This window comes from Oryzias latipes, chromosome 20, assembly GCF_053564925.1.
Source record: "Oryzias latipes strain Hd-rR chromosome 20, Olatipes_Hd-rR_3.1".
NCBI classification, from domain to species: domain Eukaryota; kingdom Metazoa; phylum Chordata; class Actinopteri; order Beloniformes; family Adrianichthyidae; genus Oryzias; species Oryzias latipes.
The window spans coordinates 23237204-23262856 of NC_136256.1; the positions used below are offsets into that span (position 1 = coordinate 23237204).

Here is a 25653-nt window from a genome sequence, read left to right on the forward strand (position 1 = left end):
CGCCTCATGAAGTGCAGCTATAGGCTACGTTCACACTGCAGGCTGAAACGACCCAATTCCGAATTTTTTGCCCCTAAGCGGCCCAATTCCGATCTTTTCATGACAGTCTGAATGACACAGATCCGATCTTTTCAAATGCGACCCAGGCCCCGTGGGTTTGCCGGCCTGATTCCGAATTGTAGCCGATCTTTTCAATTGCGACCGCCGTCTGACCGGCCAGGCGACTTGATTCCGAACTGTACGTCATCGACACGCAACAAACGTCATCATTTTGCGTTGAAGTAGGCGGGAACGAGAACGTAAACATCAACCATGGTGGACGATGCTGCTGAGATCAGTCAGTAGAAGGGAAGAGAGGTCACCGATTGGATTAATATTTGGGCTGATCGCTCTTTTCAGGCCAAACTCCAGGGCTCTGATCGCAACTGGGCGGTTTTTGAAAAAAATTCCAGATAAACGGCAGAGCGTGGTGTTGAACCTTTACCGCGATAACTTTTTTTTCTTTCTCCCCTTTGACCGTGCTCAGAAGCGCGGGGGACCCAGGCAATCCCCCTCCTCCTCCTCCCTGTTCTGATCCTTAGATTCTCCAGAACGGGTTAATAAAGAGTCCATAGCATTTATTTTGGGGGAAACCTTCTTTTATTACCGTCCTCCGTAACACACAACATGAATGCGCGCCCACACTGCCCCCCCCTATTCTCTATCGCGGCACGCGCTTGCACACACGCGGGCGCGCGGCCCCAGCACATACACATTCCTCTTCCACTAAAGTGGGTACAGACGATACCGACTCCAATGCCTTCTTAAAATGAGAAGATTGTAATTGTGCTGCTCCTTTGTGAAAATAAATTTAATATTACAAAAAGAGCTCCGCTTTTGACAACACTGTTGTTGACATCCATTGTTAACGTTGGCTCCGCAAACGAGTGACGTCGTTCACCGTTGAGTATTCTTCTGGCTTCTGCGCATGCGGGTCTCGTTTGGGTCGTGTCACGGTCACACTGGAGATCACAAAAGTTCGGATTTACTTGGAAATGTGAACGGTCTAGCAAACAATTCGGATTTTTTCAAAAAATCCGAATTGAGCATTAAGCCCTGCAGTGTGAACGTAGCCTTAGATTGGCCCGCACATGCGCAGTTGTATCCTCGTCAGCAGCATCAGGACCAGAAAGGAAGCGGACTAAATTGCGATGAGATTGACAAGATGGTGCACGTAAACATCGTGGAATGACAGTTTTCCTGTTTGTCCGCGCTCCAACGGCCCTTGGCGTCGTTTAATCCGCGATTCGAGGTAAAGGTAAAGGAAGGTAGCGGTTAGCCAACGGCGAGCGGACCCGTGACGTTTCCAGCCTCCAGCTGAGCCGCGACATTGATCCCCTCTCGTGTTGTGACAGGCTTTCTGGTGTCATGGCAGCTGGGTTCTAGTGGGATGCACGTCGGTGTTCGTCCGTACTCGCTCTCCGTCGTGATGGCCGCTCTTTACCAGGGCACCGACACCTCCTCTCCGGACAAATTCATGGCCTTGAAAGACGTGAGAGAAGTGAAGGAGGAAACGACGCTCGACGAGAAGCTCTTCCTGCTGGCATGCGAGAAAGGTTGGCTTCCGTTCAATGAAATTCAATGTCCTCGCCAGGTATTTTAATAGCTATAGTTGGACATGGAGAAGAAAAGATGACCGAGACATCCTGAGATGGACATCAGTGCTGCATCCAGAATCATGTTGCAGATTGCTGCTCCTGCTCTGCTGACTCCTGGCAGCTCCTAACAAGGCAAACAAAGCAGGAGCAGCAGAGATGCATGTGCATTCTCAACTGCACTGATAAGAGCAGTCAAAGGCAGATTTGGGAGACAGTGACTGCCACTGTGACCATATAAAGGCTTGATGAAACATGACTGCGCAGCAGAAGCTGTCCTCTGTGAGAGATGTTATTGTTAGGCAAGATTAAGGGGAACTGTTGGAGCCCAGCCACCCCAGTTAAAGCTCCCCTCTCTGCATCTGTGGCTCAGATCAGTGGTTTGCAGATAACGGTACATGTGAGTGTTGGATGCCTCTCCAAGGATTAACTTTTTTTTTAATGAAAGTTCATTAAAAATATGTTTAAACTGGTATTTCACCTCTTTCTTTTAACCAAATTGTTTTAATGCACTAAATTGTGTGCGTTTTTTTCTAAATCCACAAACCCAAATAAGGCAGGATTAGTTTAGATAAACGTCTGTAATGTTTATTTGCAATAAAAATCATTTTTTGTGAAAGTCTTTTGCTATTTTTAGTGACCCCTTGTTAGGTATTTTGCCCATCATAAACAATTTATTAAATTACACAAACTGCAAATCAATGTTTTAACTGTCTTTTGAGCTAAGGCACTTTGTAGTATGTATTACAAACCCACTCTGATCAAATTTTCAGTGTTTTTAACATGTTCTTGTGGCATTTTTCTGATGATAGAGGACATTTATAAATAAGGAAAATTAAGTCTTTCTTTATTCAAATCAATGTGGATCAGAGGCAGAAGAAAAAATGCAGTGTGACAAAGTTTGACACTAAACCTACAGCTTTGCTCCATGCCGACGCTTGTAGACAAATAGAATCATGTATGTTGCTTGCATGCTGTCTTTCGGTGTCCTTACATCACACCATTAGTAAGGTGTGAGCACTGGCTTCTTACTGGCCACACACAAATGCTAAATGCATGGGGTGTGTCTTTAAGACGGGGTGTCATAGGACACCCACACAAACAACGCTCTGTCTAATTTCCTTATTTCTAGATTTCTTCTTAGACCAATTAAATGAATAATTTCCCACGACATACCTGAACATCTCTTGTGACCCACTAGTATACAGTGGCACCCTGGTTGAGAAGCACTGCAGTGGATGACAGTGCAGTGTTTTACATTTCTTTTTAATCCAAACTTTACCTTCACTTCGTTTTTCTGTTCTAATTTCAGAGTTTTATTGTACGAGTCCTTTTCCCTGTATGTCCTAATCTGACCCCCATGTAAAGCTATTTGAAAATTCTTTGTGTGGCTAAAATAAATATTTCATTTAGAATAAATTGTTGAAATCTCCGTATTGTGATACATGTATATGTTCTTCCAGGTGACTACTACATGGTGAAGAAACTGCTGGAGGAGAATCGACACGGCGAGCTCAACATCAACTGCATAGACGTGCTGGGAAGAGACGCCATCACCATCGCCATTGAGAATGAGAATTTGGACATCCTGCAGCTTCTGCTTGAGCATGGCTGCCAGGTAACCCACTGTTCATTTGTTTAGTTTGCCACTAAATGCACAGCGTCTCATAACATTGTGCTTTTCTGCAAAGGCAACAGATGCCTTGTTGGTGGCCATAGACTCGGAGGTGGTGGGGGCTGTGGACATCCTCCTCAACCACAAACCGAGACGATCCTCCAAGCCCTCTATTGCTGTATGTCTCTTCTCACGACGGCTTTAAAATCCCCTTTGAATCAAAAAATGCAGCAAACAGATTGGTATTACTGCATTCTTTAAAATCTGTTCTGTCTTTCTCAGAAACTGATGCAGCGCATCCAGAATCCAGAGTATTCAACCACCATGGACGTGGTTCCGGTCATCCTGGCAGCGCACAGGAACAATTATGAGATCTTGACCATGCTGCTGAAACAGGACATCTCTCTTCCCAGACCTCACGCCGTGGGCTGCGAGTGCACGTTGTGCAACGCTAAAAACAAGAAGGACAGCTTACGTCACTCCAGGTACACGAGCTCCTCGTGCTTTAAAGAAGATGTGAGTTTCTGTAGCTTGAACTTTTGGCTTTTGTCTTTGCAAATTAACCCATTTATCAAGAAGATAGGAGTAATGATGAATGAGTGCCTGTCAAGAAAAGCAGTCAAGATCTTTTGTAGCTTCTTGTTTTTTTGCTTTTAGCAGCTAGTAAATGTCTTTTAAGCATTAAATGACACGATTTAGAGGGTTGTGCAGAGGTTTCTATAGGAATGTTTTTAACTCTACGACAGTTCCGCCTCTACAAATGGATTTGGCTTTATAATGCCATCCACAGAATGTGCTTTTTTTTTTGATAAGAAGATTTTCGAGTTATTCACATTTCATTAAAGTTACAAAACGACAGTATTTTCGTGGTTTGGTCCTTGGCTTCTCACTGAGTATATAGGATTTGCAGATGGCATTGAGCTGATATCCGGTGCTGGGCAGTTTTGTTCTCAAGCAGCGCCTCCCACACAGTGCATCAATTGAAGCACTCTGCAGTGTATCTGCCAAACCACAGAGAGAAACATAACGGCAAGAAAAAGGAAGCTTTCTTTCATTAGTTGGTCCTCAGGATTTGCGACTAAGAGCAGAACAGCCCTACTTTTAACAGCAAATCATTTCTAATTGCAATTTGACAGCAGTCAGGTTACATGTGGAGCAATAAGAATTTATTATTATTTTAAAAAAGGCACATAAAAGGTGTAGTTACAATGGTGTCCAGCTTAATGCAACAAAAACATCAGAGCATCTATTCCAACTAAGATTATCTCACTTTTCAATTCAATTCATTCAACTGTCTGCAGGAATCTATAGGTGTCCTGTTGTTCTCCTGTCAATATTTCAGAAACTAGTCACTAAACTCAAACACAAAATAAAATAATTAAATGAATATGATAAACAGAGATAAAATGCTTTAAAAAGAGTTGGGTTGAAGAAAAATTGTATTATTTCCCACCCCCAGTCGTACAACATTTTATAGATACATTTTTACACAATAAACACATAAATATTTACTAAAACCCAAAAGAAAAAGGAAAAAAGAGAAAGTAAAAAGCACCAAGGGACAACACCAGGAAGTCATGATTTTTCCATATATTGTCCCGTTAGGCTTCTCGTTTTCTAAAATACGCTTCCAAAATTATTGGTTAGTATGTTTTTTTTTCCTTTACTCTAAGACGTAGCTGTAGTGCAGTGTAGTAAAACTGAAAGTTCAAACTGGTTTGGCGTTGTTATTGAATCAACTTAAGTGTAACTTCACGTTTGTGCACCGTTTGTGCTCTACAATCTTCAATTTTCAGGTTCCGGCTTGACATCTACCGCTGCCTGGCGAGCCCGGCGCTCATCATGCTGACGGAGGAGGATCCCATTCTGAGAGCGTTTGAGTTGAGCACAGACCTGAAGGAGCTCAGCCTTGTAGAGGTGGAGTTTAGGTAAATCCAACTGCTGCTTCAGTGCTGTAACATCACTGAAACCACCACCATGACAAATAGATTCAGGCTGTAATGTTGTCAACCTGATTTTATCTGAAGGAATGACTATGAGGAGCTGGCCACGCAGTGCAAGATGTTTGCCAAAGACCTTCTGGCTCAGGCGCGAAACTCCAGAGAGCTGGAAGTGATTCTCAATCACACATCCAGCGAAGATCATCTCGACAAGAGAGGCTTGCTGGAGGAGCGGATGAACCTGAGCCGGCTTAAACTAGCCATCAAGTACAACCAGAAAGAGGTTGGTTTGTGAAGATCTGCCATTAAAGTGGGCACTTTCACTGAAGCTCAAAGCTCGCTGCTCCTCTACATACCCTTGAAAGTGCATCAACATCTGGAGATGGATCATGCAGAAGCAGAGGCAGGGACTTTTGACATGTCATATGGATGCAGAAAAAACTTTTCTGCAAAAAGAAAATGGACAAAAAGCAGAGTTTGATTAGGGGAAACAAATTTTTAAGCTAAAAGTACCAATTTGGTATTTATACTGCAAAAAGAGATGGCGTAAAAATAGGTAAAGAACACAATTTTGTTTTTAAATCACTAGAAAGTGATAAAATTATCTCTGACTGCAGGAAGTCATTTTAACTTAACAAATTCTATGATAAAATATCAAAATCTAGAAACCAGGAGTTCCACACAAGAAAAAAAATCACAAAGTAAAATAAGCTAAAAAAGCTGTTAGTTACTGAAAACTGAAGGTTTCACAGCTAACTATTAAGCATTATTTTTGCAGTACTAAGTAAATGATTTGTATTTTTGGAGTTTTTATACAACTTATTAGCATTCATTTTGATTAGAGGGACAAGACTCATTTTTGAAAGTGATCATAGTTGGCCTACCTTCATAAACCTTCATAAAATCTAAAGCTAGCACTTATTCTTAGAACACAAATCAAAATTTTGTTTCTAAAATAATGACAGTGAATGCCAGTCTAACTTTCAACATTTAATTTTAACATCTTTAAAATTTAACCACAAATGAAGTTTTTCTATTGTCAAGATTATGGAGCAAAAGGATTTTGACTCATTTTAATAATAATTTCCTTATCTTAGTTATTGATGGGGACAAAAAAAATCTTAACTGTCCTTATTTGGAGAAAAGCTTGTAGAGCAGAGATAATTTAAAATGACTCCAAACCTTGTCAAATGTTTTGAATGTCTAAAATCAAGGTTTTAAATCTCAGCTCAGGTATGATGGGAAGCACCACAAGTTGGTGCAGCACACTGTAGCTTCACTTGCTTCCTTCAGGGGACAGCAGTCAAAGCTGAAGGTAAAAGCTGAGTGTGATTAATAGTTGGGACGATTACAGTTTTGCAGGAGAAATAACACAGATCAAACATTATTATAAAAAGAGCAAAAGATTCAGCCGTCTCTGGTTGAACACTCGTTTCTTTTCTTCAACAGGCTTGGCAGAAACGCTGTCATTGTGTTTCTGAGTGTTCTTTGTTCGTTCCTTATTCCTCCTCTGAGAACACTAACGAGGCAGAAGATGAGGGCTGCTCTCCGGAAGGTCTAAAAGCTTTTTTGTGGTTTGGTATGGAGCAGCAGCACAGTGCTGTGTATCCGCGCTGAAACATTTGCTCGTTGACTGCATGAAACCCCATGTTCACATTCATCCTGGCTTTGCAGTGGAGCAGTGTATTTACATAATGCCTGCCAGTTGCCTGCTGGCAAAAACAAGCGGAGAACCAGCAGCTGCCTGTACCCTGACACTCTGATCAATTAGACGACCGACCAGAACATAGCAGGACATCCTAGAGTTTATCTTTGACTGAAAAACTGAAACAGAAAGAAGTGCGGCAACAGAAATGACGATTGAGTAAATGCAGCAAAAGAAAATGTTTAACTTTCAATTTTTATCATCTCCAGATGTTTGGTTGTTTCTGTAAAATCACATCCAAATACTTTTGCTTTCTTTTGCCGACAGTTTGTGGCTCAATCCAACTGTCAGCAGTTCCTCAACACCGTTTGGTTCGGAGAGACGGCGAGCTACCGTCGCAAACACACCTGTCTGAAGATAGCCACCGTCCTGAGCGTGGCCATACTTTGGCCGCTGCTGTCTGTCTGCTACTTTCTGGTGCCACGCTCGCGCGTCGGCCAGATCATCCACACCCCGTTTGTGAAATTCATCATCCACAGCGCTTCCTACTTCACCTTCCTGCTGCTGCTCAACCTTTACTCTCTGGTCTACAACGAAGGCAAGAAGAACACAATGGGCCCCGCTCTGGAGATGATTGATTACCTTCTCATCCTCTGGATCATAGGTGGGCTTTCTCCTTAGCAAATGATGCACCAAGTCTGAGGGATAAAGAAGTTTTCCGTGTCCATTTAACTAAATGTAGACTAAACATTCAATGCTAAAGGGGAAAAAAATGATATTGAAGCATTTTTATCAGGAAATGAAAATGCAAGATGACGGTCAGCCTGAAGTCTCTAATTCTATCAGACGCTGCATGACAAATTGTTGCCTGTACAGAAAATGACAGAAAGCCCAGCCTGACTGGATTAAATGGGTCAGCTCTTCCTCTAATTGAACTCCACAGGATGGAGCTCCGGCATTTAATTTCTCCTTTGTGGCCCATCTGAGTGCTGTCATCACTGAAGTCAACACACATGCAAACATAAACATGTTAGTTTCTGCCTGATGGGGCGAGGCTGGACACTGAGGAGATGAAAGTTCTTATCTTTTTCCTTGGAAAAAAAAAATCAATATCATCCAGTGAGCCTCGTTAATGGCCTCCTGGCTTCTCAGCAGTGAAGCTTTTTTCTCTCCTACTCTGACCTAAACATCTTTTTTAATATTGTTGATTAATTGTGTCATTAATTTTGACAGGTTATACATTTATTAAGGCAGTTACATCAACATTACATGATGCGTGTGCTACTTTTTAACATCAGTGAAATATTTCAAAAGGCTATAATGCCACTCCTCTCCTTTGTTGAGTTTGCCTGTTGGAAAATCTATACTTTTTTCCTAAAGATGGGAATGTCTAATTTTTTTTTTTTTTTTAGACTAAAGTCTCCTAAAGTAAGTCAGCAGGGGTGTCTTTGATTTTCACTTTAACTTCGAAAAATTTACCCAATCTGTTTTCTTAAGTCCCACTCGGATCTTTTGATCTATTTTTAAAGCATTTTAAAACATTTTTTTCATTGCGATTTATTCTGTTTTTTGGCAAAATCCCAAAAAATTTTGTTTTGTAGGACATCGTTTCTGCAGTAGCTCATTAGTAATTTTGCCTTGCTGAGAGCTCGGAGCAGGGAGCTTGTGTAAATTTTCTCCATTACTAAGAAGCTCTTTTTCAAACAGTTTGAATAATAAATACTCAGAAATGCAATTTTGAGCTTAAATTTCTTAATATATGCTCTCCATAAGAAAAATCCTACAAGAGCATGTTAAAAACACCAAAATCACAATTTTCCTCGGAGTGGGTCTTTAAAGCAACCTTTCTGCAAGGCGCACTGCAGGATGCCTGCAGGTTCAGAACATTATGTAAGATGTGCTGAACTGAAAAAATGCAGTTTCTTTCTCGTATTTTTAGGATGTGAACAGTCTTTTTGCAAGTTAAATGTTAACAACTCATTATCACAACTAAATCAACGGCTTCCATTCATGTTTTTTTTCTTTTCCTCTTGCCATTCTCCTCCTTCGTCTTTCTCCTTCATCCATTTTTCTTTCCCTTGGGCCAAACGCCTCACATTAATAGTGGGATTGGATGTTGGGAGTGTTTGGCTTCCTGTACGTGTTGTGATATTTCTGCAGCTCTTGATTTCAGTGTTTCATTTCGAAAACATTTGAGTGGATGAAGAAACATCTAATGGGCTGCATTGCTAAGTCATCAAGGGGCTCAGCCATTACATTCACTCATTTTACTACGTATTTATTTCCAAATATTTTTATTCATTTCAATTCTATCTTCTTTTTTTTAAATTATTAAATTCCACACACTTAGGGAGGCGACACATTTTCATCACATTAGTCTTTTGCATTCCTGTTTCCTCAGGGCCTCTTCTGTGAGATAAATTATGATTAAATTTGGAGAGGATTTCAAAATATTCCAGATGACATCAAAAAATGCTTTTCTTTCCAGTGAGACGATGAATTTCTTATTCCCTGTAGGAATGGTGTGGTCGGACGTGAAACGTCTGTGGTATGAAGGCCTGGAAGACTTTCTGGAAGAATCCAGGAACCAGTTGAGCTTTGTGATGAACTCTCTCTACCTGGCCACCTTCACCCTTAAGATTGTTGCTCATAGCAAGGTACACACACCTTGTTTTTTTTTCTCTGTTGTTTTTATATAAATGTTATTCAGGAAAGAAACTGTCAAAAACTCTTAAAATAATAATTTCAGTTCCATCAGCTTCAGCTCTCTTCATGTCTGATAAAATGTAGCAGCTCAAACTGACACTCAGAAAGAGTTACACACTTTGATTCTTAGCATTTAATTTAAACCAGTTAAAAGGTTTAAATGACACATTTTTGCAATTTTGCATTGCTACTAATTTCTTTAAGTATTATGAGGATTGTGAACATTTATAAGCCACTAATTGTAAGTGGTGATTTAAAAAAATAGAAATATCACTATGTTTTTAATGGAGATTTATTATTTTTTAACACAGTTAAGTAATTGAAACAGTTAGTAACACTAACGTGACCATTTTAACACTGACTCCTAGTGGTGACAGGCTGCAACAACATGAACAAAGATCCAAACTGGGTCTAAACCTGTAGCACAGGAGCTACATGTGGCTCTTCTATCTCTATTGTTGAGCTTTGGGTTTGTAGTTTTGGTTCATTTGTTTTAGTTTATTAAGGTTTGTCATTTAGGTTTATATTTTTAACATATCTGATAACTGAGCGAAACTATGGTAAAAGGTTTACTTCAATGCCAGAGTTTTTTATTATTAGAGTAAGATTAAAGAACCTCTTATTTTCAGCTGCACAACAGAGTGTAGTTGCTGTTCAGAGGCAAATTTTTTTACACTACATTAACATATTTAGATGTATTTTTCTAAAACTGGATTCTTCATTAATGTTGTGTTTATATTTGATAGTAAAAGGACAACAAGGATGAAGTCGAATCAAATTCCATCCAGCCATCCATCCATGTCCTGAACCCGTTTTTAGTGGCCTAACCCAGCCACTATTGGGTGAAGGCGGGGTCCACCCCGTACAGGTCACCTGTCTGTCGCAGGGCCACAATCACGCGCACACACACTCACATTCACACCTAGGGGCAATTTAGAGTAACCAATTAAACTATGAAGCATGTTTTTGGACTGTAGGAGAAAGCCAGAATCCCAGGAGAAAACCCTCGCATGCATGGGGAGAGCATGCAAACACAGAAAGGTCCCAGCTGGGATCTGTGCCGCCATGCAGCCCACACATCAAAGGCATGATAGAAAATGTCATATTTTAAATTCAATAAATCTGCTTCAGCAGGAGGATCTCATTTGACACAGGATTACTTTTATTTTGAAAGGAAAATGCAAATGCTTCTGTCAAAAGTAAATTTAGTTAAAATTACGATATATAAAAAAAAGTTAAATGATTTTGATATTTAAAAGCTACATTTTATAAATGAAGTATTTAATTCATTCAACAATCATGACATAATTAATGAATGAAGTAATGGCCACAAAAAACATAACTAAAATGTATTTTTCTAAAGGGTAAAGTGGGTCTTTGCGGCTTTCACTGAGTTTTGGTCAATAAATAACAGGACCAAATCGCTCTTCTTGAATGAAAGGTTGCAGACCCCTGATCTAAACAAAAGAACTAGTTTCCTGGTTGGTATTGTGGCCCGGTATAGAAAATGTGAATAAATGTGTTCAAATCGCTTAAATGCCTTGGACTGGACTCGCTTTCTGCAGTGCAAAGATGTGCCAGAGATGGAAAGAAAGAACTGGGACGCTTTCCATCCCATCCTGGTGGCAGAGGGTCTCTTTGCCTTTGCCAACGTCCTGAGCTACCTGCGCCTTTTCTTCATGTACACCACCAGCTCCATCCTGGGCCCTCTGCAGGTAAGACAGAAGCAGTCGGTTTAGTCATGAAAGAAAATATGGCAGAAAGCTTACGAAACATTCTCAAAAATGCTTTGTGGAGCACCCACTCTCTTGCTGTCTTGGTGAATGTGAAAAAATTCAAGAGCAAAGCCTCACACTGAGCCTTGCTGCAGCTGTGATTGGCATGAGCATTCAGTTGCTGTTACCACTGATGAGTATCTGCTCTTTTTCTACACTAAATCTAAAATTTAAACAGTTTTGAACTAGAAGCTTCCTTAGTACAGTTATTCTAATTGACTTTAAGGCTCTGCTTGTTTTCCTTTTGTTTGTTTCCTTCCCCTGATAGTCCAACCTGTCTGTTCAGTTTGCTGGACTGCAGAAATGGTAGAAGCAGCCATATCCAGGATTTTTTTCTCCCGTGTGTGAACTGGCTTGCATAATAGCTGCCTCAGTGATTCAGTCAGATCAGTCTGCCTGCTGGAATGCTTTCTCACTGTCAAGTTCTTGTTTCTAGTTGGCTCATAAAAGACTCAGCCTGCTGAGCAGTTTGTTAATGAACACTCTCAAACCCCAGCTCTCTTCACTTCCATCTGCTTGATTTTCCTCCCATCATCTCTGCACGCATGTTGTGACATCAGCGTCTGGGTTGGCAGGATGTGGAAAAACTGGAATGGGCTCAGATAGATGTGGTTGTGTGTTCATTCACACTCACGTGGCAGACACGCCGCCCCAGAAAGGCACCTACACACTCTATGGTGAAGGATTTCGTCCAGTTCTGCTCGGTAAAGCTAACGCACACAGAATGAGTCATGAATATGGGGGTTGCAGACTTCCCTGAATGTGTCTTTCCTGAAAGGGCCGGCTCATGTGTCTGTGGGGTCGGGACCCCTGCTCAGTTTGGAAAGAGTGGTGGAAAGTGTGAATCCGCTCATTCGTGGCCCAGACTTAACCTCAGCAACAGCCTGAGTCCACCGTCACTAACGGTGCAAGAGTTTGTCAGAAAATATGTCATTTATTACACCTTAAAGTTCAGATAACGTTTTTGGTATTTACTCTTGTCCAGTATGCTACATCTCTTTCTTTTGCAAAGATGTAGGGTTAACTTTTTTGGGCTGCTCCAAATGCATTTTTCATAGCATAAACTCAGTAAATCCCCCTTTAGTCCGCATTGCGTTCTGTTTGTACAGTAATTAACTAAGGCTATCTGTCAGGGTTGGCAAGCATGGAACAACCTCAGCTAGCTATTTACCAGCGGTAAAGGAGTACACTGAAGGGATTTACTCTGTTTGGAATCATCCTAACAGGCCGATCCTTCTTAAACAAGCTGCCTTGGTTTCAGTGCAAACATGCCAGTTGTCCTTCGCCCTGAGGTGCGGGCAGAGCAGCTGCACTAGACACTGTCTGTTTATGTTTTGTAAGGGCAGGCTTCGTGTTCGAGCATTTGTTTGCTCAGATCTATAAAAAGTGTTTTTTTCTTAATAGTCCATAAGGCTTTTTCAAGAAAACTTCTTAACTTTAGGTCTAATGCAGCCAGAATATGTTGGGGGTTTTTCCACTTTGCTGTGAGAGAAACAATGCTGAGGTAGCTTGAATGTAGAAATAATCTACAATCGGTAAAAACAGGACACTACTGTAAATTACTACTGTAAATACTTCTATAAAGGTTCAGTGGGCAAATGTCAGATTCTTTGTCAATGCCTTACAGATCTCCATGGGTCAGATGCTGCAGGATTTTGGAAAGTTTCTGGGCCTTTTCCTGCTGGTCCTATTCTCCTTCACCATTGGACTCACTCAGCTGTACGGAAAAGACCTAAAAGACCCACAAAAGAAAACAACCAAGGACTGCGAAGGCATCTTCTGCCAGCAACAGAGCAACGACGCATTCCACACGTATGATCAAACCTTTCTGCATCAGTGGTCAATGTCCAGAATGTTTCTTAACTGATGACAGACATGTTTCTTGTTTTTACTCCTAATCTGTATCAAAATTCAAATTTAAACACAATTAAAGTGTGTTTTAAAAAGAAACAGGAATAAAGCAAACATATGAAAAAAATACAGTTTAGCAGAGTATTGTCTTTTTTGAGAAACTAAAAATGTATTACAACCTGTAGAGAACAGATGTGTTGCACAAATGAATACAGTGACTATTTAAATGTCTTTAAACATATGGAAAATGCTCTGAAGGATGCGTTCTTTTTGTTGATGTTTACATTTAGGCAGAACATTTTTATCATCACTTATGTTTAGATGAAATGTTTTCTGTAAAGGAAGTGGAGGAAAGCTAGGAGGAGTTTCAGCAGCCTCTGCAGTGAATGCCTACCCTGCAAACAAAGCTAATATTCTTCTAAAAAACTGCACATTACTGCAGGATTGCAGCTGCTCGTTTATTAATTAAGCTTAGGGGAGTACCTGCAGCAATTTTTCTGTTGGATTGGAGGAAATCTATTTTGCTTTGAAAACCCCTTCTTTTTTATAAAACCAGAATTCTACTTTTTTTTGTGTGTGTGTTCACCAAAACCCTCGTTTACCTGTTTTCCAGGTTTATGGGGACCTGCTACGCCCTCTTCTGGTACATCTTCTCGCTGGCCCACGTTGCCCTCTTCGTCACCCGAATCAGCTACACAGAGGAGCTGAGGTCTTTTGTTGGTGCCTTGATCATAGGCACCTACAACATCGTGGTGGTTATTGTACTCACCAAGCTGCTGGTGGCCATGCTCCATAAGAGCTTCAGACAAATTGCTGTAAGTCTGCACGGATCACTAGTCTGACGTTTCTCTTCATGAGTAATTAAAGCCGAGTTCAGAGCAGGAACTGGTGGAGTTTTTTTTTGTTCCAAGTGTTCCTGAAATGTTGCACAGCTGCTAAAGCTTTTCTTTGACGTTAAAGAACTGCTGGAAATTAGATTTAAATAAAGATTACTTTTTGTTGCCACATTTCTTGACTTTTTGGTGCTTTTTGTAGAATCACGAGGACAAGGAGTGGAAGTTTGCTCGAGCTAAACTCTGGCTGAGCTACTTTGATGACAAGTGTACTATGCCTCCACCTTTCAACATCCTCCCTTCACCAAAGACTGTCTGCTACCTGGTGACCAGTTTGAGGAAGTGGATCTGCTCTCACACTCCAAAGGGCAAAATGAAGAGACAGAATAGCCTCAAAGTGAGAAAAATAAGATCCCCGGTCTTTTCTGCTTTCTGTCTTTTATGTGACCTACCTCCTTCCTGTTGTTTACCTCCAGGAGTGGAAGAACCTGAAGCAAAAGCGGGATGAGAACTACCAGAAGATCATGTGCTGCCTGGTTCACCGATACCTGACCTCCACAAGGCAGAAGATGCAGAGCACAGACCAGGCCACAGTGGAGAACCTGAACGACCTGCGCCAAGATTTGTCCAAATTTCGCAATGAGATGAGAGACCTGCTGGGCTTCAGGACCTCCAAGTATGCCATGTTCTATCCACGGAGCTAAAACCACAACATTTATTCGCTTCTCCCTCTCCTACCTTCATTTCGTGTTAATCTGGGATGTCAACATGTGCAGTTGCATAGGGAACTTCACTATATCAAACTTTAGAAAACTTTTAATCAGCAACCAAAGCCCCCAAAGTCAGACCTTTGTCTTTTTTGTAAATATATAAAGCCATTGTTTTCAACGGAATGAATAAAAATTTATGGAAATACTTGATCTTCTTTTAGTTTAATTGGTTAAAAACCTGGGAAGAATGTTCCAGGTCACGTCACCCTTAGCAAAAAGTTATTCACGTGAGGTTTATTCCATGAAATATAAGGACAGCATGGTATAGACCAGAAGTCTGCAACAGTCAGAGCCTCATGATTCTTTCCCCCTCCATTATGGCTCTCTAGTTTAAGACAAATAAAAAGTAACTGTAAAGTAATAAGTAGAAAGTAAAATAAGTAAAGTTAACTAACTCAAACTTTATTCACAAAAAGTTGAAAAACAATGTGTGATACTCCACCAGGCTACCGACTACATTACACATAATGCTCCAATCCATCAAGTGGTTCAACATATTGAACAAATTCAATGATTTTGAGTGATCCTTGTGGTTAAAAAAATACATTGTCACTAAATTAGAACTGATTTAATTTTGTGGCTACTACTGTGTTGTGGTCAATGAGAAATCAACCCGAATGGCTCTTTAAGTGTTAAAGGTTACAGACCCCTGGTGTAGAGCATGTACATGTGGTGTAGGAAGTATATTAATAACTGAATACTTCCTCAGACTTAATGTTTTGACATTTTAAATTTACAATATATAGAAAAAGCAATTATACTGCCTCACTTTTAATACAGAATAAGTATACTTGTAGTACACTTAAATAGACTGCTTTTCGCTAAGGGCAACCATGAAGAATCCCATTTATTCAAAGCAATTTCCACTTCTGGATGAACATAGTTAAACAGTGACACAAACAGGAAAATGTTCAAAGAATTTAATTCTGTCCAAGAAAAACAAATATAAATAATATATATAACCTTTTTTATATGAAAATATGTTTTTCCTTTAAAACAAGTGTGTTGTTCATTTTTGCAACCATTGAAGAAATAAATGTTTACATAAAATCTGAGAAATGATTTAAAGAAAAACAGGAAATATTGCACTGTAATCACCACATTTTAGACTTCCAACCCGGCCCATTGAAAAATGAACACTGGATTTCAACAGCAGGTTTTACTCCATTCAACAACTGCAATAATCTCAAATGGATTTTAATCTGATGTGTTAATCTGGGGACAGACATCATGCTTAGCATTACTCTTTAAATTAAAACAATTAAAAAAAAGTAAAATCATAATATTGAGTTGTTTTTCCTTCTGCTTACACTGTGAAAAATGTAGAAAAAAATGGATTTTTAAACAAACATTTCATCTGAATAGTCCCAGATTATTAGTAAATTGAAAACAAAAACTCTTTTAAAGAGAAGAAATGGTGCGTGTCTGTAGCAGCTCCACACACAGACTTGGTTTTGTTTATCCTGGCTTGTGTTTGTGCTGCTGAGACGGGGATTTGTTTTCCGCCGGATTGTTTCCATTTCCAGCTGCGCTCCGGGCAGACCACCTCGGAGGGGATCCTCACAGCTACAGGAGCTCAGCACTGCTTGTTTTTCAGGACATTGAGTCCTTTCTGGTTCTTTGTCTTGAAAGCCATAACAAAGTGCTGGGGGGCAATTTTCCCGCGGCCCTCCTCGTCAACCTGGCCCATGAAGATGTAGTTTAAGCCTGGTGAGGTCACACAAAACAAACCTGAATGCAGTGGCGGAACAGCAGAGACATTCAGGGAGGCAGAACGTGAGAAATTGCGCCTGGTTGGCATCTGTTAATGTATAAATGCATCCTATAGATTTTCATTGACTGTTCCAGCAGTGAGTTCTGCCGCTCACCTAGCAATCCGGGTATTCGGTTGGGCGTGACGACACAGTAAAGGAGGCAAACTCAGAGCCATTATTCAAAACAGTCAACCAGATGATAACCACTCTTTTGCATATCTTAATAAGCCGTAAAGGTTTACCTGCTCAGGCAGACTCACCTCTCCTTATAAATGGACACTTTTTGCACAGGATGATGATCTTGGTGCTCATGGTCTTCCCTGCTTGCTGGATCGCAAGGTTGCCCTCTTTGTACACGTTGATGATGGAGACAGTGGCATACATGCTCCCTCCCTTCATCATGGCAGTAATGACCGTCCCAGTTATGACTGACGCAGACGCAAACCACAACAACACACAAGAGTTATGAAGGACAAATAGAATTGCAGACATTTTTTTTAATTTACATTTGGAAATAATTGCTGAGAAAACAAGTGGTTAACACAGTTAAGAAAAAAGCCTCTCATTTTACCAAACCAAGTAGAGTACATCCAAATTACAGTTTATCGACATCCTGGTTCTACCACAGATATTTGTGATTAAAACTATAAATCTTTCTAATTAGATTGTTATTTTATGAACAATCTGGCTCTTTCTGCCTGTTATGACAGCAAGCTGATTGTTGCTGTGGAGCTTTAGCAGCTGGATGTTACTGAACAGAGCTGCATGGTCTTTCTCCAGGATTCCTTACATGGATGCATGTCTGAATTTCTCTTTGTGTTCTTGTTTATGTTCCTGGCTGGAAAGACAAAGTTCTGATGAGTGACCCCAGTATTACACAAACCTGTTAACATCTTTAAAGACCCACTCCAATAAAAATGGTGTTTATAACATTTTCTTGTGGCATTTTTCTGATGATGGAGGACATTTATCAAGAAAATGAAGCTTAAAATAGCATTTCTGAGTATTTTTTCTTTTATTCAAATCGTTGTGAATCAGGAGCACATGAAAAAATGCCAGTCAAAAAAGATCGTATTTGTGACGTAGAACACACTGGGGGTCCCACAAGCTCCAACCTCTGCTCCACTCGGATACTCCTTGTAATCGACTAGATCCATGTAGATCTACCGAGCTGGCATCTGGCTCATCTGGTTTTTGTTACTTGGGGGGGTGTAAGGGGGCTTTAAGCTAGCTCCTCCCTCGCTTTCCAAATAGAAAGTACCTGCTGGCTCTGCTTCTGGTATTTTTGTCATCATGATATATTTTCTTTATCGCAAGTTATTCAAGGTATAAATTGACCAATCAGATGCCTCAGTAAAAGCACGTGGTGCCCGCTGGCCCCCACCTCGAACGTTTGATTTACAGATTTTCTCGAGCCGCTTTCAGTGGAAGGGGTGTGGACCTCCAACAAGCTTACTCCTGATTGGCGACAGCAGGACCAGTCACTGTCCACTGGCTCCAAATGGCGACGGACATATCACTGAAAAGTGAAAGCTGAATTTGGCTTCATTTCGCTGGAGCCGGAGGTAAGGCATTTTCACTCGCTTTGTCCAGTGACATACTGTCAGTGGTGTAAACAGAGATCTCTCAGCAATTGGGGGGAGGGGAAGAGGACAAGAGTGGCTCCCAACTAAAAGTCAACTTGGAAGTGAATTGCTGCTCTACAGAAAATATGTCCTAGAAAGGGACAATTCTTTATGGCTAAAAACGGCATCATAAAAATAAAAAGACCACTGGAAACGCTTTTAAAATAGATCAAAAGATGATCGGACACCGACAACCACAACTTCAAGTGTTAACTAGATAAGCTTTTTCCAGCTTCCTGTCTCACCACTTCTGAAATATGGTGTGTGGATTTCTTTGCCGCATTATCCAAACGGGACATTTTCCAGTCGTGCCACCACAGCTTTTCCACTCCCTCAGTCACTGTTGCTAATCCAAAGGAGCTCTTTGAAATGCCAGCCTAACACGTGCAGTTAACATCGCAGGAGGGGAAACATCAGAGAGCGGGAGAGCAGCTGACCTGAATACAAACATTTTATTTTAATGGAAGTTTACCCACAGTCAGTTGCTGTGAATGTTTACATTACAGAAAACTGGGACTTACTGTACATACCCCTCACCCCCCACCCTGGTTACAGAAAGTAAGTCAACGGAGCACAGATAGTGACACGTTCAGTATAGAAAACAACTTCTTTAGAAAGTTTTCCAGAGATTTTCTGTTTTGGGAATTTGGTTTACAGGCTGTTTGTGGTCAGCCACCAAAAAGACAAAAGCTGAAATCTGTCAATTAATTATGTAGGTTTATAAAATAAAAAATAAAATAAAAACAATTGATGGTCTCACCAAAGTTGCTGGAGCAGTAATTGCTGTGGAGTGTTCCTCTTCGTTTACATTTCTGCTGACACAGCGCAACAGAGTACTTCAGAGCTGCACACACACAAACACACACACACATTTCAGTCTGTAATTTTGTTTGATGCAAGCTGGTAAGTTATGGTCACATTTGCTTCTCTTGAGGTCTATTTTCAGCAACATGAGTCTCCAAATGAACAGTTGTCTTCGACTGAGAATAATGAAAAAAGACAGCCTGCATTTTTCTTTAAAAAAAAAAAAGATAAAAGTCAGTCTTTAAAAGAAATAAGAAAAGCTTACAGAACAAAAAGTAATTGTCTAAATATTGTTCTTGCTAGAGAGGAAGGATAGCTGTGCCACAGCATGACATCATGGCTGGGAGTGGAGCCAACATGGCCTCACCACGTGTGCATGTGTGAGAACAGGAGAATGAAAGGAGGCTGTGATTCTGAATGAAGACACCCACACTTTGTAATGATTCGTTTTGAATCTGGTTCACAAAGGAGAACATGTGTGTACACAGACTTTCAGTTGGGATTTGAAGGGGCTTTAATGGGACTTGAAGCATCCAGTACAGTGTGTTCTTTCGATCCGCCATGCAGAGGAGGCTCTGTGTTTGACTCCAAACTATTTTTAGCTGCACTTTTTCAGGTTTTTTTTGTAGCTTTTTGCTGCCTCTTTTGAACAGAAGGGGAACAGTCAACGAGCTCTTACTTACGTATTGGTCTGGTGGTGACTGGGTGTGTGGTGGTGGGAGGAGGTGCGGTGGTGATTGAAAATTTCTTTGGTCTGAACTTGTAGTGACCGATGAAACCGTCGGCAGTCAGGCTGAGGTCGGACAGGAACTGGATCAGGACCTGGTTTCCTTCTGAAAACACAGGTCTGAGAAGAAGCACAGACAAGAACACTGAGGATGAACCAACCATGAGGGGGACACTTTGTTCAATGAGGAATCTGCTGCATCACCTACGCTGGGGGGCTGTCTCCGCAGTATTTGCCGATCCTCCTTGCGTCGTTTATTTCCGCCCCGTTGAAGATGGAGACATGGTCATAGCGACAGTAGTTATCTCGCTCCACGTCAAATTTCTCAAACTTAACCTCAATGATCTGCAGCAGGAAACAAACATTTTGGATTTTTTTCCCCCCCCTGCAAACTTTAGATTCTAAAGTGGAGTTAGAAAGTCTCACTTGGTTTTTAGGCGCCACTATATGCCAGGAACAGGTGACCCCAGCGGGATAGTCCTTCTCAGGCCAGTTTGGAGTTTTAAAAGTCCCGTTGGGTTTGACGAGTCGGCCTCCGCAGTACTGATCCCCTGTAAAGGTGTAGAAAAAAAACTTGCTCAAATCCATCCATCTTCAGAACCTGCTGTATCCTGTTCAGGGTAATGGGGCACCTGGAGCCCACAGTCGGGCGAAGGTGGGGTACACCCTAAACAGGTCATGTGTCTGTTAAAGGGTCACATGCGCATCTAGGGACAATTTAGAGAGCCCAATTAACCTATAAAGCATGTCTCTGAACTGCGGGAGGAAACTGGAAAGCCCAGAGAAAAACCCAATCATGAGCAGAAAGGGATTTGAACCAGGAGAGTCAAGGGTGCTAACCACTGCCCCACCATGCAGCCCCCTAAATCCATCCTAAATTATAACTATAATTTGTAATCGATCATACAAATATGCAATCATGACCTTATAACAGGCATTATATACTCAAATACTAATACAAATGTCATAAAGTCAATTATTAATTAACTTTAAATACATATTTCTATATTATTAAGCAGACGAAAAACCTCAGTTCACAAACAACTGTTCACTGAAATGTCAAATAATGCTTTTTTTTAACAAACTTGTTTCCAATAAAATAAAACAACATTTACGTCACGCTACGTGCTGTGCAGATTTAACAGTTTTCCCCTTCAGATGTGAAACTTCGGGAAAATGCCTCATGGACGATACAAGAGAAGTCTGACATTAAAATTCCATGAGAACTGGAGATGGGAACAGCAGGCGGGAACCACTTTTGTAACCTCAAATGATATATCTTACTTGGCTTTCAAATAGACTGATTCAGGGAGAAATTCCACATGGTGCTATCAGTAGAGTGGAAATCCAGCTGTTTTCTTTTTCACAATGTCATTGTTTCTTAGGAACAAATGAAAACCACAAAGGTTTTTCATCTTAGTTATAAATATGGCCAAACTTTGAAAGTTGACACACCCGGCCCATTACTCCAGCTTCTCACCTACCTCTCTCATGAGGGTGAGCGGCAGAGAAAACGGCGAGGAAGCCACTCCCGGCCGTGTTGGCATCAGATACCATCTGCAGCAGCATCTTGTTACCCGTAGAGACGAGTGATCCCGGCTTGAAGGTCCCACAGAAGCGGCCGAGTCTCTGGGCACTAATGTGGCCGCTGTAAACATCCACGTAGTCATAGCGACAGAGGTTGTCATTCTCCAGATCGATGGTGCGGAACGATAATACTACCACCTTTCCTTCTGGGACCTAAATGGGGGATTTAATGTGGCAGTGAGATTCAGGTGATTATATTACATTTTTTTGATGCAGTTAGATTATCAGTTTTATTGCTGCAAAACCGCCATTTTGCTAATTACTTTAAAAAATGTAATAGATTACGCATCACTTTTATCTTTTGATTTTTAAAGTGTGGTCTTTTTATTATGATTTTGCAGTTTTTAGCCAAAATCGAAAGAAACTTGTGCTATTTTTTCTGGGACAAAGTTTCTGCAGAGCCACAGTAACTCATCAGAAATTAGCCTCTAAGTTGTTGGTGCAGAGCAACCCCGCCCCCCTTCCCGTTGCAGAGTGGAGCAGGGAGCTTGTGGCCCACCTGGCGTCATTTCTGCGTCACAAATACGCTCTTTTTTATTTGGCATGTCTTCTCTGTTCACTGATCCACAACGATTTGAATAATGAAAAACACATAAAAGCATTTTTAAGCTTAATTTCCATTATATATGACCTCTTTGCATTGGAGTGAGTCTTCAAAGATACTTTTTAACAAAATCTGCAAAATTCTAAAGTGGCAAATGAACCACACAATGTTTTCCATCAATGAGGGGTGATAGGGCACGTAAATAAAAACTGATAATAGAGGTTCTGCTTGGTTTAAAAGCCTCATAAATAAAGAACTAACTCTCAGCTTTACTCACTTAAGTCCATAAAAATGTAAAATATGGGCTCTCTACTTAGAAAAAAATGGAAAATAAATGGAGAACTTGAGGCCTCAGGAAGACTAAAACAAATAAACCTAATGAAAATGAGCTTTTTAAATAAAAAAATTAAGAAGTTTGGCTCAAGTATTAATTTAAAATAGGTTTTACATAAGCTTAAAAGGACTGACAGATTATATGTTTGGTAGCAATTGCAACACTCCAGTTTTGGACAGTCTGTCTATTATAAATCACACGTGACTCAACATTTACTAAGTAAAATATAACAAAAGCTTATTAGTAATGCCTTATTCTACTAATAAATACCTTTTCCAGTACAATAACTAATGAAACCATGCAGCAACCAAAGTCTGAGCTGACTTTAGGTCTTTTTGAAGAAAAAAAATCACTTTTAATTACACCCAGTTTAATCTATTTGGCTAAAAAGACAAGAATAACTTACTGTGATCCTCCAAACACATTTGGTGTTTGGAGGGTAAACTCCTGGGTACCCTTGGCTCCCAATCACTCCAGACTCCCCAGTAATGTTTCCACCACACGTGAAGATTGGCCTAAAGACAAAAAAGATGTTTTCTGTTAAAAAAAAAAAAAAAAAGTTGATATTAGAAGTATCTCTGTCCAGAGGTAGTCCACACTAAATGTCCCTGTGCAAACGGCTCCATTTCCGCAGCTTTAACAGCTCTGAAATAAAAAATGTGACAGAATAAACGGGAAATAAAAGCCTACCTCCGCTCAGATTGCGCACAGACTTGCGTGAGGAGCAGCAGGGACCATGCGCAGAAAAGGCAGCATGCTCGCCACATAGCTGGGAGCAGGCAGCGTCTGCGCTCGCACCTTGACATGAATGGCATCGTGCTCAGTGGGTGGATAGAAAGTACCCGGGAGTTCCTGCTCGGAGTCTGAGCGGCGGCAGGCTGCAGCTCGTGAATAAAGCGTCTGTCAAACGTGAGGGAGGGAGGGACGGGGCACAGGGGGGGACAGGGGATGGAAGACACGCCGGGAGGGAGAGGGGTCTCGGATTAGCTTCAAACTTCACCTGGGCTGTGAAAAAAAAAATACTATGGCATGATTAAACTTGACTGGGACTCTAATCCTCATCGTTTAACATTCCAGCAAAGGTACCACCTGTCTGTGTAGCAGCAGACATATGTATGTCAGTGACGTCATCCCCCTCCGAACAAGACCCTTTTTTCTGACTGATTTATTAGTTTGCTACCCCTGAAAACAAATTATTGAACTGAACGTGAAATGCAAGGCAGGATAAGTGTGCATAGTGGAACCAAATGATCTCTGGACAGGATAACAGCGCCACCTGCTGGACAAAATATTAATATCACACTGAGGCTGGCCGTGTATGGAAGCGATTATGTAGCATAAATAAAAAGCAAAGTCAAAACCAGAAATGCTTTTTCATTTTCAAAATGAAGCTGCATTTTTTGACTCAAAAATATAATGAAAAAGCAATCCACCAAAATGCTTTTTCATTTCCTTCCTCAACACAGCTTATTCTGTCACTTAATTAAAATTAAAATGAAAATGGTATTTGACATTTCATTTTCAAACAGTTCCATGGTAAATGTGTAGCATAATTCATTTAGAAATGTCTAATTTGACCATTAAAATGGATTAATAGAAATGCTTTTTAATTTTCAAAATGAAGCTGCATTTTTTGACTCAAAATTAAAAAGAAAAAGCAATATTTCAAAATGCTTTATCATTTTATACTTCAACACAGCTTATTCTGTCACTTAATTAAAATGATAAATAAAATGGTATTTGACATTTCATTTTCAAAAAGGTCCCTGGTAAATGTGTACCAAAATTCATTTAGAAATGTCTCATTTGACAATTAAAATGGATTAACAGAAATGCTTTTTAATTTTCAAAATGTAGCTGCATTTTTTGACTCAAAATTAAAAAGAAAAAGCAATATTTCAAAATGCTTTTTCATTTTATACCTAAAACCGCTTATTCTGTGTCATAATTAAAATGAAAATGCAAAGAGGGGATTGCATTTGCATTTTAACATCCACCCCGCGCAAGTTGTCACAATATTCAATTCGAAAAAGCATTAGCAGAGGGGAGGCGGGGCGATGACGTCACTGCTCTCTCTGTGTGTCCGGCTGCTGACTGACGCACACACGCGCACCAGGAGCAGACTGTGTTAGCGGCAGAGACGAGGGTTTTGTGATGGTTGTGAACTTCTGATGAGTTTCCACAGCTTCTCAGGACTACATAGCTGCATGTCCGCCTTCTGCGGTCCTCCTCCGGACGCACCGCGGACAAGCTTTGTTCTTCGGACCGCCAGCTGCCTTCGCATAGCGGAGCGCGAAGCTCCCGATGATCGCTGAAGGCGGAAATGCTGCTACGATCTGAGAAACCATCAAATGAATTTGTGTTTCCAGTGGTGTCCAGAACAAAATAAAGACTGATGTAATTCACAGATATTTACACCTTGATCTGCAGCTTCGCGGTGAATTTGCTGTTTGATGACAGCTGGAGCTCCATCAACAGACAGCAGATTTCTCGATGCTAAACGTTGCTGGTTGGACCAAAACACTCACTTAGCGCGAAGCTGCAGGAGAATATCTTCATAATGTGCTTTTATTACAGTTATGCTAATATTTTACGGCCTGCTCTGCTCGATTATATGTTTTTAAATCCGTGCGGTCAGACGACGCTAAAGTTGGCTTACGATTCACAGCTTCTGATTCGCGAGGGAGCTGAAGGAACATTCTGCTGCATTTTTCACATTAAGATCACGTAAAACCGGGTCCTGTTCAAAAACCGCTGGACCTGGCCAGCTCAAACCTGGATTCCTGGATCTTAATAAATCAAACAGCAAATTCACCGCAAAGCTGCAGATAAATGTGTAAATATGTGGGAATCAGTCTTTATTTTGTTCTGGACACCACTGGAAACACAAATTCATTTGATGGTTTCTCAGATCGTAGCAGCATTTCCGCCTTCAGCGATCGTCGGAGCTTCGCGCTCCGCTGTGCGAAGGCAGCTGGCGGTCCGAAGAACAAAGCTTGTCCGCGGTGCGTCAGGAGGAGGACCGCAGAAGGCGGACATGCAGCTACTTAGTCCTGAGAAGCTGTGGAAACTCATCAGAAGTTCACAACCATCACAAAACCCTCGTCTCTGCCGCTAACACAGTCTGCTCCTGGTGCGCGTGTGTGCGTCAGTCAGCGGCCGGACACACGGAGAAAGCAGTGACGTCATCGCCCCGCCTCCCCTCTGCTAATGCTTTTTCGAATTGAATATTGTGACAACTTGCGCGGGGTGGATGTTAAAATGCAAATGCAATCCCCTCTTTGCATTTTCGTTTGAATTATGACACAGAATGAGCGGTTTTAGGTATAAAATGAAAAAGCATTTTGAAATATTGCTTTTTCTTTTTAATTTTGAGTCAAAAAATGCAGCTTCATTTTGAAAATTAAAAAGCATTTCTGTTAATCCATTTTAATTGTCAAATGAGACATTTCTAAATGATTTTTGGTACACATTTACCAGGGACCTTTTTGAAAATGAAATGTCAAATA

General features: G+C 40.8%; 2 protein-coding genes across 2 annotated transcripts; one reads left to right on the forward strand and one right to left on the reverse strand.

Moving 5' to 3' along the window:
- The first annotated feature begins 944 nt into the window (after window positions 1-944).
- On the forward strand, window positions 945-14914 carry trpc1 (transient receptor potential cation channel, subfamily C, member 1). The gene is made up of 14 exons (XM_011488975.4): window positions 945-1291; window positions 1395-1595; window positions 3098-3252; window positions 3326-3427; window positions 3532-3734; window positions 5046-5177; window positions 5277-5472; window positions 7162-7498; window positions 9352-9491; window positions 11106-11255; window positions 12943-13127; window positions 13780-13981; window positions 14202-14396; window positions 14476-14914. Exons 2-14 carry the CDS (start codon window positions 1430-1432, stop codon window positions 14701-14703), a joined length of 2391 nt encoding a protein of 796 aa, XP_011487277.1. The 5' UTR covers window positions 945-1291; window positions 1395-1429; the 3' UTR covers window positions 14704-14914.
- Window positions 14915-15674: 760 nt separating this feature from the next.
- pcolce2b (procollagen C-endopeptidase enhancer 2b) lies at window positions 15675-23070 on the reverse strand. The gene is made up of 9 exons (XM_004081100.5): window positions 22835-23070; window positions 22551-22659; window positions 21164-21419; window positions 20106-20230; window positions 19888-20024; window positions 19636-19799; window positions 18909-18992; window positions 16784-16951; window positions 15675-16476 (listed from the first exon to the last, which is right to left on the reverse strand). The coding sequence occupies exons 1-9, from the start codon at window positions 22957-22959 to the stop codon at window positions 16346-16348; spliced, it is 1299 nt and encodes a 432-aa protein (XP_004081148.3). The 5' UTR covers window positions 22960-23070; the 3' UTR covers window positions 15675-16345.
- Between the last annotated feature and the right edge of the window lie 2583 nt (window positions 23071-25653).

Coding starts and splice junctions, on each gene's coding strand:
- trpc1 (XM_011488975.4), top strand. CDS start 1,430: ATGCACGTCGGTGTTCGTCCGTACTCGCTCTCCGTCGTGATGGCCGCT. Junction 3,735..5,045: donor GACAGCTTACGTCACTCCAG/GTACACGAGCTC, acceptor TTCAATTTTCAG/GTTCCGGCTTGACATCTACC. Junction 11,256..12,942: donor CCATCCTGGGCCCTCTGCAG/GTAAGACAGAAG, acceptor AATGCCTTACAG/ATCTCCATGGGTCAGATGCT.
- pcolce2b (XM_004081100.5), bottom strand. CDS start 22,959: ATGCCATTCATGTCAAGGTGCGAGCGCAGACGCTGCCTGCTCCCAGCT. Junction 20,231..21,163: donor CGCTCACCCTCATGAGAGAG/GTAGGTGAGAAG, acceptor ACACCTTTACAG/GGGATCAGTACTGCGGAGGC. Junction 18,993..19,635: donor AGTCACCACCAGACCAATAC/GTAAGTAAGAGC, acceptor GTGTGTGTGCAG/CTCTGAAGTACTCTGTTGCG.